Here is a 17,093-nt window from a genome sequence, read left to right as displayed (position 1 = left end):
CTGACCTACAAAGCCATCCATAACCTTTCTCCTCCATATATCTCTGAACTAATCTCCCGATATATTCCCTCACATAATCTTAGGTTCTTCCAAGACCTCCTTCTGTCCTCCACACTTAGACTGTGGGGACCCCCAACCAAACCCCGACGTTCGGCCCCCCTACCGCCCCCCTTTCCTTGCCAATACAATAATGTAATTCGTACAACTGGATGGGTGAGGATTGGTCACAGCTTTATTAACTATTTTATATTAATTTCATTAGAAAGGCACTTCATTTAATTTTTCCAAAAATCAGCTCGTTGCAGCATGCCCTGTGTCTCAACACCGGCAAGTTGGCCAACAAGCAGAAGTCTCCAACATGTCCTTTCTTTATTTTTCGGCCACTTTGACTTGTAAAGTCTCTAACTGTTCTTTTTCCGTGTTCTCACAAGGGGTGGGACATCCCGTGTTTATATATCTATGGGACGGCTTGTGGCAGCCGACCCTTCCGCTTCATTGGTCCCTCCAGGGACTTCAGGATCACTGGTCAGTAAGGGGCAGCGAAAGGGTAATCACCAATTGCCACGGCCCGGGGAGGGGCCACCACAGTCAGGGAACCGCTATCCATACCGCATGCTGGCGGTGAGTGTGGACTAAGTGCAGGCGCAGCGCGGATCGTCGCTGCTCACGCTTGCTCGTGTGTTGGTGGCACTGACTCAGCTATTTCAATTGGATGCGAGTGTAGGGCTGCGCAGGCCGCCGCAACTTGCGGGGCCCGATAGGGGGAATCACGACTCACCGCATCCGGCGGGTGCGGGTATAACGCCACGGCAGCGCTGTCCGCTGGTGCTATAACATGCAATTGCAGGGGCAGCATGGAGCGAGGGGGCGAGCATAGAGAGGGGGATGCTGAGAACATGAGTCCCTCGCCAAGAAGTGGCGGGAAAGGCCTGGGCTACGGGGAGTCACAATGGGAGTGGGGGTTCGGAGCTGGGGCCAGGGGGATGAGCGCTGAGCCCAGAGATGAGGGCATGTAACCAGCACTCGCCCCCCTGTGCAAACCCAGCCCACAGGGCATCAGCAATCTGATCTGCTCCTTCCATGGATGGGACATTTGACTCCAAGACCACCAGGGAAAAGGAAGGAGGGGTGGGACATCCCGTGTTTATATATCCATGGGATGGCTTGTGGCAGCTGTCCCTTCCGCTTCATTGGTCCCTTCATGGACTTCAGGATCACTGGTCAGTAAGGGGCAGCGACAGGGGGATCATAAATTGCCATGGCTCGGGGAGGGGCCACCACAGTCCGAGGCTCTTTCCTTATTTAGTGTAGAGCCTACCATTCGTTCCTCACCCAATCGCCTCAAAGACTTCTCACGAATATCCCCCATCCTCTGGAATTCTGTGCCCCAACATGTCTTATCCGTCACATTCGGATCCTTCAGATGGAACCTGAAAACCCATCTCTTCAAGAAAGCTTCCAACCTGTAATGACCCCGCTGACGCCTCACCAACTCCAGAGCTGCTGCAGCCCCTCAACCTACTGTCTCCTTCCCCATCATCCTGTAGATTGTAAGCCCGCAAGGGCAGGGCCCTCTTCCCTCTGTACCAGTCTATCATTGTTAGTTCATTTAATGTAAATGATATCTGTATTTGGTATGTAACCCCTTCTCATGTACAGCATCATGGAAGCAATGGCGCTATATAAATAAATAATAATAATAGCCAGGACCCCACAGCGCCATACACCATATAGTGGCCGCTCCTGGGTACTGCGGATCAGATCACATTCACTTCAATGGGAGCTGAGCTGCCTTAGGTGGGAACAAGCACTAAGAACTTGGTGATAATCACTTGTTCAGGCAGAATGACAAAAGTGCAAATACTCCAGCGGCTAGACTTTCATAGGAAGTGTGTTGTATTTTTAGCTCCATGCTCCCTGTTTGTACAGGACTTTACAGGGATAGAGTTAGTAAAATGGCATTGATATAACAATGCTGGGGCAGGGAGTGGACATCCTGGACTAGGACAAGTAAATAAACCAAGCATGAATGAACAATGGGCCATAAGACCCCCACTGTGTAACTAAACAAAGGGTCTGCTGCAGAACCAGACTTGGACAAGGTCTCATGGGAGACAGAGGAAATAACAGCAGTTCTCATCAGCTACCACTAGGAGGAGTGCAAGAGCAGACACGTTCCTGCACTATAGGAAGAAACAGCTGTTGCATTTCTCTACAACCACCACTAGATGGAGACATAGAGCAGACAAATTGCGCAATAGGAAATCATAAACTGCAGTTTTTTAAAGGCACCACTAGGGAGAGAGATGGAGAACAAACATTCCTTTGCTGTAATCCTATTAGAAGCAAAGTCCAGCTCGTGTTATTGCTGCATTTGCCTGATCAGTGAGCCAGCAGAAAGCACAGATTGATCCTGTGAATGGCAGGAGGCAGGAAGAAAAACAAGTACAGAAAAATGCACCCAGACAAGGTTCAGGGGGAGACTGCAGATAAAGAGGGGAACAGAAATCAGCTGGAGCTGCAAGAACCTGCAGAGCAATGCAAGAGCAAGAAGAAGAAGAAAAGGAAGCAAAAGAAAGTGAGGAGCAGTAAGAAAGTGCACCTGTCCCCCCTGCCTGACAGGTATGAAACTCTGGAAGAGAATGTGGAGGACACTGAGTGCAAGGAGGACAAGAAGTATAAGAGGAAGCAGAAAGTCAAGAAATATACAAAGGTGAGAGGGGACCTGGGGCAGGAGGGCAGGAAGATGAGAGGGTGCAGGTGTAGCCAGCTGAGATTGGTGCCTCTTGTGCTCTTACATAGGACTGCGGGCAGTTTGTTATTTTGCAGGTACATAGATAATGCAAAATAACTAACTTAGCTCTGCTACATGTAACTGCTTAGAGCAAGCTCTGCTCTTGATTTACATGACTATAGTGGACAGAGGCATGCTTGGATTTGTAGTCCCCCAACAGCTGGGTGATAGACCCAAATCAGATGAAGGTTCCTTTATGTAGTTGTGAGAAATGTGATTACTTCATGCTGTGACGACACGTTTTGGATTTCACTTATGTTCTAGAATAGGAAAGTCCTGATCTGAGGTTTTGGGAGATATTGTTTTTCCAGGCACGTCTTGTGTATGTGGAGTCTAGACTATCAGGGTATGTTCACATGATGCGATAACGATGCATTTTTTTGCCATAGTTTTCCTAAGTCGAGGTAAAATCGCAGCGATTATTAAGAACTGATGCTTTTTGGCAGCGAACTCATAAAACCACGGCAAATAACGTTATCTGAATGCATGTTGTGAATTGTGATTATACCCTCACTGAGGCCAAAATATCTGAATTGCCCCATAAGGGTCTCCCAAATATTGTCAGATTGTCAGGAAGCGTTCGGCCAGTTACACAAATTACAAGGACAATTAATGGCCGAGAAGGGTGGGGCTAAGGCCAAACCTGCGATTTTGGAAAATGTGACCGACCATCTATTGTGTATAGACAGGGGTATAACTATAGTGCGGGAAGGGCTCTGGAACGTGGTGGGGCACAAAATATCCCTTTGACCCTTATCATGACAGTCTCAAGATAGTTGGGGGCCCTGTTGGAGATTTCGCATTGGGGCACACGAGCTTCAAGTTACACCAATGTTCGAGGTCCGACTGAAGATGTCGAGGCAACAAGGATCAGGCTGTTGAATTTCGATATGCCCAGTGCTTTTTGTTATTAAAGGAGATAAGCAGCTGCCGGTGGTGTCGTCAGCCAACAGCTATCTAAAGTGTATGGACAACTGGGGGGGTAAAGCACCACTGTCATAGGTTGCCCAAAAAGGGTTCCCATATAGCCCACGTAAAAGTATTTAGGAATGGAGTTTTCTGCCTCCTAAGAAATGAGCATATGCGTCACGGTCAGGAGGAGACCTCTATCAGTCCACACCCTTGTTCCTGATAAAGCAGCAAACACCATCCCAAATGCCATTTTTGAAAGGTGTTCGGAGGGTGATCAGTAACCTGACCTTTAGACCTTAGTTTGTTCTTCGTCCTCATGACACCCGAGAACTGTCCACAAAATCCTAATCCCAAACAACCCCCTTCTTGTAACTTTTATGACCCATCTTTCAAAGGGCCATAAAAGCGAATCAGGTGGGGGTCCGACTAATGATTAGAATGAGTTTGCCTAAGTAAAACTAAAAGTTAAGTTAAAACAAAAACTAGAGTGGCCCTGTTTCTGGAAAAATAAATGCAGATTGGTTCTTCAGAGAGGAAGAGGACTAGAACTCTAGTGCCGCCTACTGGATGTAGCAATCCTAGAGTTCTAGTCCTCTTCCTCTCTGAAGAAGCAATTTGCATATTTAATTTCCCAGAGGAGCATGCATGGCATATGAGTCTCCTCAGTCTGACATGCCAGGTCTGGCTTGTCTCTCTCCACTAGCAGAAATGTTACCCCTTGGAGAAAAATAAGTCACATTTTGCACAATCCCTGTGCAGCAATGTTATAAAAACAGACTGCTAGCATCAATCACATGAATATAAAAGTCTCTGCAGATTTGCAGCACTGACGTCAAACAGTTATTCTGAAAGGTGGAGAGTCGTGAGCACTCCTTAAGTGGAACACACTTATAGGAATTAGAGGGGATGTCCACTACGTACATATTAATGACCTTTCCTTAGGATAAGTTATTAGTATTGGAATGTGTGTGTGTGTGTGTGTGTGGGGGGGTACCTGGCATTCCCCATGATGAGCTGGTATCAACTCCTTCAGCGGACGGCTGTACAGCTCCATGAAGTGAGCATGTGCTGAACTGCAATACACAGGTACAGCCACTGCACCGATTACAGAGCTGTGCTGTTCCAGCTGTGCACACAATATACATCCAGCCTCTCCGAGTACTTGGCAGATCTTATGGTCTGCATGTGACGGGTGTAATCTGTCTCATCACTGGACTTGTATATGAAATACAAATTTAATAACAACCAGGACAGTAAAGACCGGTGATAACAGGATGACTTTTCCATGGCAGAACGCAGTCAGTGCAGATTTCTAGGCATTTATTTACAATAAATACTATTAATATTTTATTATAAGAATATAACTACTATAATGCTGCACCTATGCACAAGAATATAACTACTATAATACTGCCCCTATGAGCAATAATATATCTACTACAATACTGCCCCATGTACAAGAATATAACAACTATAATGCTGCTACTATGTACCACAATATAACTACTATAATGTTGCCCCTATGTACAAGAATATAACTACTATAATACTGCCCCTATGTACCAGAATATAACTACTATAATACTGCCCCTATGTACAAGACTATAACTACTATAATACTGCCTCCTATGTACAAGAATATAACTACTATAATACTGCCTCCTATGTACAAGAATTTAACTACTATAATACTGATCCCTATGTACAAGAATATAACTACTATAATACTGCCTCCTATGTACAAGAATATAACTACTATAATACTGATCCCTATGTACAAGAATATAACTACTATAATACTGATCATATGTACAATAATATAACTACTATAATACTGCCCCCTATGTACAAGAATATAACTACTATAATACTGTCCCTATGTACAAGAATATAACTACTATAACACTGCCCCCTATGTACAAGAATATAACTGCTATAATACTGCCCCCTATGTACAAGAATATAACTACTATAATACTGCTGCTATGTACAAGAATATAGCTTCTATAATACTGCCCCCTATGTACAAGAATATAACTACTATAATACTAATACTGCTCCTATAATACTGCCCCCTATGTACAAGAATATAGCTACTATAATACTGCTCCCTATGTACAAGAATATAACTACTATAATACTGCCCCCTATGTACAAGAATATAACTACTATAATACTGCTCCCTATGTATAAAAATATAACTACTATAATACTGTCCCCTATGTACAAGAATATAGCTACTATAATACTGCTCCTATGTACAAGAATATAACTGCTATAATAATGCCCCTATTTACAAGAATATAACTACTATAATATTGCTCCTATGTACAAGAATATAACAACTATAATACTGCTCCTATATACAAGAATATAACTACTATAATACTTCCCCTATGTACAAGAATATTACTATAATATTGCCCCTATGTACATGAATATAGCTACTATCATACTGCCCCCTATGTACAAGAATACAACTACTATAATATTACTCCTATACACAAGAATATAGCTACTATAATATTGCCCCATGTACAAGAAAATAACTACTATAATACTGCTCCTATGTACAAGAATATAGCTACTATAATACTGCCCCCTATGTACAAGAATATAACTACTATAATACTGCTCCTATGTACAAGAATATAACTACTATAATACTGCCTCATATGTATAAGAATATAACTACTATAATATTGCTCCTATGTACAAGAATATAACTACTATAATATTGCTCCTATGTACAAGAATATAACTACTATAATACTGCCTTTTATGTACAAGAATATAACTACTATAATAATGCCCCCTATGTACAAGAATATAACTACTATAATAATGCCCCTATGTACCAGAATATAACTACTATAATACTGCCCCTATGTACAAGAATATAACTACTATAATACTGCCTCCTATGTACAAGAATATAACTACTATAATATTGATCCCTATGTACAGGAATATAACTACTATAATACTGTCTCCTATGTACAAGAATATAACTACTATAATACTGATCCCTATGTACAAGAATATAACTACTATAATACTGCCCCCTATGTACAAGAATATAACTACTATAATACTGCCCTCTATGTACAAGAATATAACTACTATAATACTGCCCCCTATGTACAAGAATATAACTACTATAACACTGCCCCCTATGTACAAGAATATAACTGCTATAATACTGCCCCCTATGTACAAGAATATAACTACTATAATACTGATCATATGTACAATAATATAACTACTATAATACTGATCCCTATGTACAAGAATATAACTACTATAATACTGCTCATATGAACAATAATATAACTATAATACTGCTCCCTATGTACTAGAATATAACTACTATAATACTGATCCCTATGTACAAGAATATAACTACTATAATACTGCCCCCTATGTACAAGAATATAACTACTATAATACTGCCCTCTATGTACAAGAATATAACTACTATAATACTGCCCCCTATGTACAAGAATATAACTACTATAACACTGCCCCCTATGTACAAGAATATAACTGCTATAATACTGCCCCCTATGTACAAGAATATAACTACTATAATACTGATCATATGTACAATAATATAACTACTATAATACTGATCCCTATGTACAAGAATATAACTACTATAATACTGCTCATATGAACAATAATATAACTATAATACTGCCCCCTATGTACAAGAATATAACTACTATAACACTGCCCCCTATGTACAAGAATATAACTGCTATAATACTGCCCCCTATGTACAAGAATATAACTACTATAATACTGATCATATGTACAATAATATAACTACTATAATACTGATCCCTATGTACAAGAATATAACTACTATAATACTGCTCATATGAACAATAATATAACTATAATACTGCTCCCTATGTACTAGAATATAACTACTATAATACTGCCCTCTATGTACAAGAATATAACTACTATAGTACTGTCCCTATCTACAAGAATATAACTACTATAACACTGCCCCCTATGTACAAGAATATAACTGCTATAATACTGCCCCTATGTACAAGAATATAACTACTATAATACTGCTGCTATGTACAAGATTATAACTACTATAATATTGCCCCCTATGTACAAGAATATACGGTAACTACTATAATACTGCTCCCTATGTACAAGAATATAACTACTATAATACTGCTGCTATGTACAAGAATATAACTACTATAATACTGCCCCCTATGTACAAGAATATAACTACTATAATACTGCCCCATATGTACAATAATATAACTTCTATAATACAGCTCCTGTATACAAGAATATAACTACTATAATACTGCTCCCTATGTACAAGAATATAACTACTATAATACTGCTCATATGTACAAGAATATAACTACTATAATAATGCCCCTATTTACAAGAATAGAACTACTATAATACTGCCCCCTATGTACAAGAATATAACTACTATAATATTGCGCCATGTACAAGAAAATAACTACTATAATACTGCTCCCTTTGTACAAGAATATAACTACTATAATACTGCCCCCTATGTACAAGAATATAACTACTATAATACTGCTCCTATGTACAAGAATATAACTACTATAATACTGCTCCTATGTACAACAATAACTACTATAATACTGCCCCTATGTACAAGAATATAACTACTATAATACTGCCTCAATGTACAAGAATATAACTATTGTAATACTGCCTTCTATGTACAAGAATATAACTACTATAATACTGTCCCTATGTACAAGAATATAACTACTATAATATTGCTCGTATGTACAAGAATATAACTACTATAATACTACCCCTATGTACAAAAATATAACTACTATAATACTGCTCATATGTACAAGAATATAACTACTATAATAATGCCCCTATTTACCAGAATATAACTACTATAATACTGCCTCTATGTGCAAGAATATAACTACTATAATACTGACCCCTATGTACAAGAATATAACTACTATAATACTGCCTCTATGTACAAGAATATAACTACTATAATACTGCTCTCTATGTACAAGAATATAACTACTATAATACTGCCTTCTATGTACAAGAATATAACTACTATAATACTGCCCCTATGTACAAGAATATAACTACTATAATACTGCCCCCTATATACAAGAATATAACTACTATAATACTGCCCCCTATATACAAGAATATAACTACTATAACACTGCCCCATATACAAGAATATAACTACTATAATACTGCCTTCTATGTACAAGAATATAACTACTATAATACTGCCCCCTATATACAAGAATATAACTACTATAATACTGCCCCCTATATACAAGAATATAACTACTATAACACTGCCCCATATACAAGAATATAACTACTATAATACTGCCTTCTATGTACAAGAATATAACTACTATAATACTGCTCCTATGTACAATAATATAACTACTATAATACTGCCCCCTATATACAAGAATATAACTACTATAATACTGCCCCCTATATACAAGAATATGGCTACTATAACACTGCCCCATATACAAGAATATAACTACTATAATATTGCTCTTATGTACAGGAATATAACTACGACGATCAAATGAGGAAAGAGAGTTTTATCGGCATATAAATAATTTTATTACATCATTTAATAAATATAAAATTGCACATACAATAAATAGAAAAGTGGAAGTGCATTGAAAATGGCAGCAACGGACCACTGACGGCATAAAGCCCTTACACACAGGTAAAGCTCATAAACTCAATTGGAGATAAAGAGAGTAAAATATAGCCAGGTCTGCACTCATATGGCCATAAAACGGGTCAGTCCTGGAGTGAATGTATAGAGTAGCAGTGGTAAAGATAAGTAATCTTAGACCAGGACTAACACATTAACCATATATCATAAGTGCATAGTGCAAGGAGCTATCTTTGGTGTTTGTTAAAGTTCATTACTGAGCTTACCAGGTGATCAGTATGGCATCAGTGGAAAGGCAGATGCATTGGTGTACCCCGACGCGCTTTTCGCGACCACCAGGGGTCGCTTCCTCAGAGGGAATGAAGGGGAATAGAGGAGCGGGTCTTTTTAAACCCCATAGTGTTGGTCACGTGTGACCTCACGTGACCGATCACATGGGGTGAGTCCGGGAGTGGCTTGATGCCGAATACGGCGCATGCCCCGTCGCACCCGCCCTGGCCACACCCCCAGGCCGTCAGAGGCTAGTGCGCAACCGCGGGCGCGCGACACAGCTTGTGCCTGAGCGTCCGCGCGAGCACCAGCCCCACAAAGACAGCCGGACGCGCGCACCAGCAACAGAGGCGGCGGCGCACGCGCACTGCATCACAATGAGCCAGCATACCCGATAAGTGGAACAGTAGTCACAACATATTAAGGGTACATATCTATAGGGGGAAGCATATAAACAATGCTTATGGGTGGAAAACATTATAGTATCATATACAATGTATAAAAAACTTTTCCAATCTTGTATTGATATTCCACTCCACAGCAGTCTCCCAAACAAATAGATTCTTGTTCTATTTGTACAGACAAGAGGCACGTATAGATAATATAGTGGATATCCGATCCTCAATGCATATCAATAAAACTAGGAAAAATACAGAAAACAAAAATAAGATCAGGAATATAACTACTATAATACTACCCCTATGTACAAGAATATAAGTACTATAATACTGCCCCTATGTACAAGAATATAACTACTATACTACTGCCCCCTATGTACAAGAATATAACTACTATAATACTGCTCCCTATGTACAAGAATATAACTACTACAATATTGCCCTCTATGTACAAGAATATAACTACTATAATAATGCCCCCTATGTAGAAGAATATCACTACTATAATATTGCCCCCTATGTACAAGAATATAACTACTATAATACTGCCCCCTATGTACAAGAATATAACTACTATAATACTGCTCCCTATGTACAAGAATATAACTACTACAATATTGCCCTCTATGTACAAGAATATAACTACTATAATAATGCCCCCTATGTACAAGAATATAACTACTATAATACTGCCCCTATGTACAAGAATGTAACTACTATAATATTGCCCCTATGTACAAGAATATAGCTACTATCATACTTCCCCCTATGTACAAGAATATAACTACTATAATATTGCTCCTATACACAAGAATATAACTACTATAATATTGCCCCATGTACTAGAAAATAACTACTATAATACTGCCCCCTATGTACAAGATTATAACTACTATAATACTGCTCCTATACACAAGAATATAACTACTGTAATATTGCCCCATGTACAAGAAAATTACTATAATACTGCCCCCTATATACAAGAATATAACTACTATAATACTGCCCCTATGTACAAGAATATAACTACTATAATATTGCCCCTATGTACAAGAATATAGCTACTATAATACTGCTCCTATGTACAACAATAACTACTATAATACTGCCCCTATATACAAGAATATAACTACTATAATACTGCTCCTATGTACAATAATATAACTACTACAATACTGTCCTCTATGTACAAGAATATAACTACTATAATACTGCTCTCTATGTACAAGAATATAACTACTATAATACTGCCTTCTATGTACAAGAATATAACTGCTATAATACTGCCCCTATGTACAAGAATATAACTACTATAATATTGCCACCTATGTACTAGAATATAAGTACAATAATACTGCTCCTAAGTGCAAGAATATAACAACTATAATACTGCTCCTATATACAAGAATATAACTACTATAATACTGCTCCTATGTAGAAGAATATCACTACTATAATATTGCCTCCTATGTACAAGAATATAACTACTATAATACTGCCCCCTATGTACAAGAATATAACTACTATAATACTGCTCCCTATGTACAAGAATATAACTACTACAATATTGCCCTCTATGTACTAGAAAATAACTACTATAATACTGCCCCCTATGTACAAGATTATAACTACTATAATACTGCTCCTATACACAAGAATATAACTACTGTAATATTGCCCCATGTACAAGAAAATTACTATAATACTGCCCCCTATATACAAGAATATAACTACTATAATACTGCCCCTATGTACAAGAATATAACTACTATAATATTGCCCCTATGTACAAGAATATAGCTACTATAATACTGCTCCTATGTACAACAATAACTACTATAATACTGCCCCTATATACAAGAATATAACTACTATAATACTGCTCCTATGTACAATAATATAACTACTACAATACTGTCCTCTATGTACAAGAATATAACTACTATAATACTGCTCTCTATGTACAAGAATATAACTACTATAATACTGCCTTCTATGTACAAGAATATAACTACTATAATACTGCCCCTATGTACAAGAATATAACTACTATAATATTGCCACCTATGTACTAGAATATAAGTACAATAATACTGCTCCTAAGTGCAAGAATATAACAACTATAATACTGCTCCTATATACAAGAATATAACTACTATAATACTGCTCCCTATGTACAAGAATATAACTACTATAATACTGCTCCCTATGTACAAGAATATAACTACTATAATACTGCCCCTATGTACAAGAATATAACTACTATGATACTGCCCCCTATGTACAAGAATATAGCTACTATCATACTGCCCCCTATGTACGAGAATATAACTACAATAATACTGCTCCTATATACAAGAATATAACTACTATAATATTGCCCCATGTACAAGAAAATAACTACTATAATACTGCCCCCTATGTACAAGAATATAACTACTATAATACTACTCCTATGTACAAATGTACAAGAATAACTACTATAATACTGCCCCCTATGTACAAGAATATAACTACTATAATATTGCCCCATGTACAAGAAAATAACTACTATAATACTGACCCCTATGTACAAGAATATAGCTACTATAATACTGCCCCCTATGTACAAGAATATAACTACTATAATACTGCTCCTATGTACAAGAATTTAACTACTATAATACTGCTCCTATGTACAACAATAACTACTATAATACTGCCCCTATGTATAAGAATATAACTACTATAATACTGTCCTCTATGTACAAGAATATAACTACTATAATACTTACCCCTATGTACAGGAATATAACTACTATAATACTGCCCCTATGTACAAGAATATAACTACTATAATACTGCTCCTATGTACAAGAATATAACTACTATAATATTGCCCCATGTACAAGAAAATAACTACTATAATACTGACCCCTATGTACAAGAATATAACTACTATAATACTGCCCCCCTATGTACAAGAATATAACTACTATAATACTGCTCCTATGTACAAGACGATAACTACTATAATACTGCTCCTATGTACAAATGTACAAGAATAACTACTATAATACTGCCCCCTATGTACAAGAATATAACTACTATAATACTGCTTCTATATACAAGAATATAACTACTATAATATTGCCCCATGTACAAGAAAATAACTACTATAATACTGACCCCTATGTACAAGAATATAACTACTCTAATACTGCCCCCCTATGTACAAGAATATAACTACTATAATACTGCTCCTATGTACAAGAAGATAACTACTATAATACTGCTCCTATGTACAACAGTAACTACTATAATACTGCCCCTATGTATAAGAATATAACTACTATAATACTGCTCCTATGTACAAGAATATAACTACTATAATGCTGTCCTCTATGTACAAGAATATAACTACTATAATACTGCCTCTATGTACAATAATATAACTACTATAATACTGCCCCCTATGTACAAGAATATAACTACTATAATACTATCCTCTATGTACAAGAATATAACTACTATAATACTGCTCCCTATGTACAAGAATATAACTACTATAATTATGCCCTCTATGTACAAGAATATAACTACTATAATACTGCTCCTATGTATAAGAATATAACTACTATAATACTGCTCCTATTTACAAGAATATAACTACTATAATACTGCCCTTCATGTACAAGACTATAACTACTATAATACTGCCCCTATGTACAATAATATAACTAATATAATATTGACCCCTATGTACAAGAATATAACTACTATAATACTGCTTTTATGTACAATAATATAACTACTATAATTCTGTCCTCTATGTGCAAGATTTTAACTACTATAATACTGCCCCTATGTACAAGAATATAACTACTATAATACTGCCCCTATGTACAAGAATATAACTACTATAATACTGCTCCTATGTACAAGAATATAACTACTATAATACTGCTCCCTCTGCGCAAGAATATAACTACTATAATACTGCTCCCTATGTAGAAGAATATAACTACTATAATGCTGCTCCTATGTACAAGAATATATCTACTAAAATACTGCGCTCTATGTACTTGACTATAACTACTATAATACTGCTCCTATGTACAAGAATATAACTACTATAATACTGCCCCCTATGTACAGGAATATAACTACTATAATACTGCCCCTATGTACAAGAATATAACTACAATAATACTGCTCCTATATACAAGAATATAACTACTATAATATTGCCCCATGTACAAGAAAATAACTACTATAATACTGCCCCCTATGTACAAGAATATAACTACTATAATACTACTCCTATGTACAAATGTACAAGAATAACTACTATAATACTGCCCCCTATGTACAAGAATATAACTACTATAATATTGCCCCATGTACAAGAAAATAACTACTATAATACTGACCCCTATGTACAAGAATATAGCTACTATAATACTGCCCCCTATGTACAAGAATATAACTACTATAATACTGCTCCTATGTACAATAATTTAACTACTATAATACTGCTCCTATGTACAACAATAACTACTATAATACTGCCCCTATGTATAAGAATATAACTACTATAATACTGTCCTCTATGTACAAGAATATAACTACTATAATACTGACCCCTATGTACAGGAATATAACTACTATAATACTGCCCCTATGTACAAGAATATAACTACTATAATACTGCTCCTATGTACAAGAATATAACTACTATAATATTGCCCCATGTACAAGAAAATAACTACTATAATACTGACCCCTATGTACAAGAATATAACTACTATAATACTGCCCCCTATGTACAAGAATATAACTACTATAATACTGTCCCTATGTACAAGAATATAACTACTATAACACTGCCCCCTATGTACAAGAATATAACTGCTATAATACTGCCCCCTATGTACAAGAATATAACTACTATAATACTGCTGCTATGTACAAGAATATAGCTTCTATAATACTGCCCCCTATGTACAAGAATATAACTACTATAATACTAATACTGCTCCTATAATACTGCCCCCTATGTACAAGAATATAGCTACTATAATACTGCTCCTATGTACAAGAATATAACTACTATAATACTGCTCCCTATGTATAAAAATATAACTACTATAATACTGTCCCCTATGTACAAGAATATAGCTACTATAATACTGCTCCTATGTACAAGAATATAACTGCTATAATAATGCCCCTATTTACAAGAATATAACTACTATAATATTGCTCCTATGTACAAGAATATAACAACTATAATACTGCTCCTATATACAAGAATATAACTACTATAATACTTCCCCTATGTACAAGAATATTACTATAATATTGCCCCTATGTACATGAATATAGCTACTATCATACTGCCCCCTATGTACAAGAATACAACTACTATAATATTACTCCTATACACAAGAATATAGCTACTATAATATTGCCCCATGTACAAGAAAATAACTACTATAATACTGCTCCTATGTACAAGAATATAGCTACTATAATACTGCCCCCTATGTACAAGAATATAACTACTATAATACTGCTCCTATGTACAAGAATATAACTACTATAATACTGCCTCATATGTATAAGAATATAACTACTATAATATTGCTCCTATGTACAAGAATATAACTACTATAATATTGCTCCTATGTACAAGAATATAACTACTATAATACTGCCTTTTATGTACAAGAATATAACTACTATAATAATGCCCCCTATGTACAAGAATATAACTACTATAATAATGCCCCTATGTACCAGAATATAACTACTATAATACTGCCCCTATGTACAAGAATATAACTACTATAATACTGCCTCCTATGTACAAGAATATAACTACTATAATACTGATCCCTATGTACAGGAATATAACTACTATAATACTGTCTCCTATGTACAAGAATATAACTACTATAATACTGATCCCTATGTACAAGAATATAACTACTATAATACTGCCCCCTATGTACAAGAATATAACTACTATAATACTGCCCTCTATGTACAAGAATATAACTACTATAATACTGCCCCCTATGTACAAGAATATAACTACTATAACAGTGCCCCCTATGTACAAGAATATAACTGCTATAATACTGCCTGTAGCGCTGGCGTCCCTGCCCTCTGCTAGGCAGGGACGCTGCTCCCCTCACCGCTCTGCTGTCAGCGCGCGCTCCGTCCCGGCGTCCTCTCCCCGCTCTGCTGTCAGCGTGCGCTCCGTCCCGGCGTCCTCCTCCTGCTCTGCTGTCAGCGCGCGCTCCGTCCCGGCGTCCTCCTCCTGCTCTGCTCTCAGCGCGCGCTCCTTCCCGGCCCCTGTGCTTAGGGCGCGCGCGCGCGCGCTTCCCTCCTCTTAAAGGGGCCGCGCGCGCCGCCCTAAAGAGTCCCCGGCCAATGGCCGGAGGACTTCATCATATATAAGGCACCTCCTCCAAAATGGAGGTGCCCGAGCAATGTTGTTTGCACCTGTGTCTCACCTGTGCTTCAGCCCTCAGGTCCCGTTGCCAGTTACCTGCCAGTTACCTGCCAGTTACCTGCCTGATTCCTGCCTGAATACTTGTTACCTGTCTGCCAGTCTGAGGTACGACGGTCTGCCTTACTACTCCTGTCAGTCTGTCTAAGGACCAGCCTGCCCGCTCACCTGGGAGCGCATATCAGCTACCTGCCTGCTTGCCTGAGGTCCGACGGTCTGCCTTACTACTCCGGTCAGTCTGTCTATGGACCAGCTTGCCCGCTCACCTGGGAGCGCTTCTCCGTTATCTGCCTGCTTGCCAGCCCGGAGGCTCCGTTGTCACGTGCTGTGACCACCAGCTATCTCAGAGACTCTTGCCCGCTCACCTGGGAGCGCATCTCCGTTACCTGCCTGCTTGCCAGCCCGGAGGTCCCGTTGTCACGTGCGGTGACCATCAGCTATTCCAGAGACTCTTGCCCGCTCACCTGGGAGCGCATCTCCGTTACCTGCCTGCTTGCCAGCCCGGAGGTC

At 37.9% G+C, this 17,093-nt stretch overlaps 1 protein-coding gene across 1 annotated transcript in view; it reads left to right on the top strand.

Annotated features, from left to right (window-relative positions):
- Nucleotides 1–2,286: 2,286 nt before the first annotated feature.
- The window catches only part of CUNH1orf115 (chromosome unknown C1orf115 homolog), a 66,394-nt gene continuing 51,587 nt past the window's right edge, over nucleotides 2,287–17,093 (top strand). Inside the window, exon 1 of the mRNA XM_073671909.1 lies at nucleotides 2,287–2,713. Coding sequence (XP_073528010.1) covers nucleotides 2,420–2,713 — 294 coding nt within the window. The 5' untranslated portion in view covers nucleotides 2,287–2,419. The remainder of the gene's footprint in view (nucleotides 2,714–17,093) is intronic.

The sequence above is a fragment of the Phyllobates terribilis genome, unplaced genomic scaffold (genome assembly GCF_046119375.1).
Source record: "Phyllobates terribilis strain yellow unplaced genomic scaffold, ASM4611937v1 Scaffold_3__8_contigs__length_932513732, whole genome shotgun sequence".
Lineage (NCBI taxonomy): Eukaryota > Metazoa > Chordata > Amphibia > Anura > Dendrobatidae > Phyllobates > Phyllobates terribilis.
Note: the sequence above shows the minus strand (reverse complement) of the source record. Positions and strands in the feature narration are given on the sequence as shown.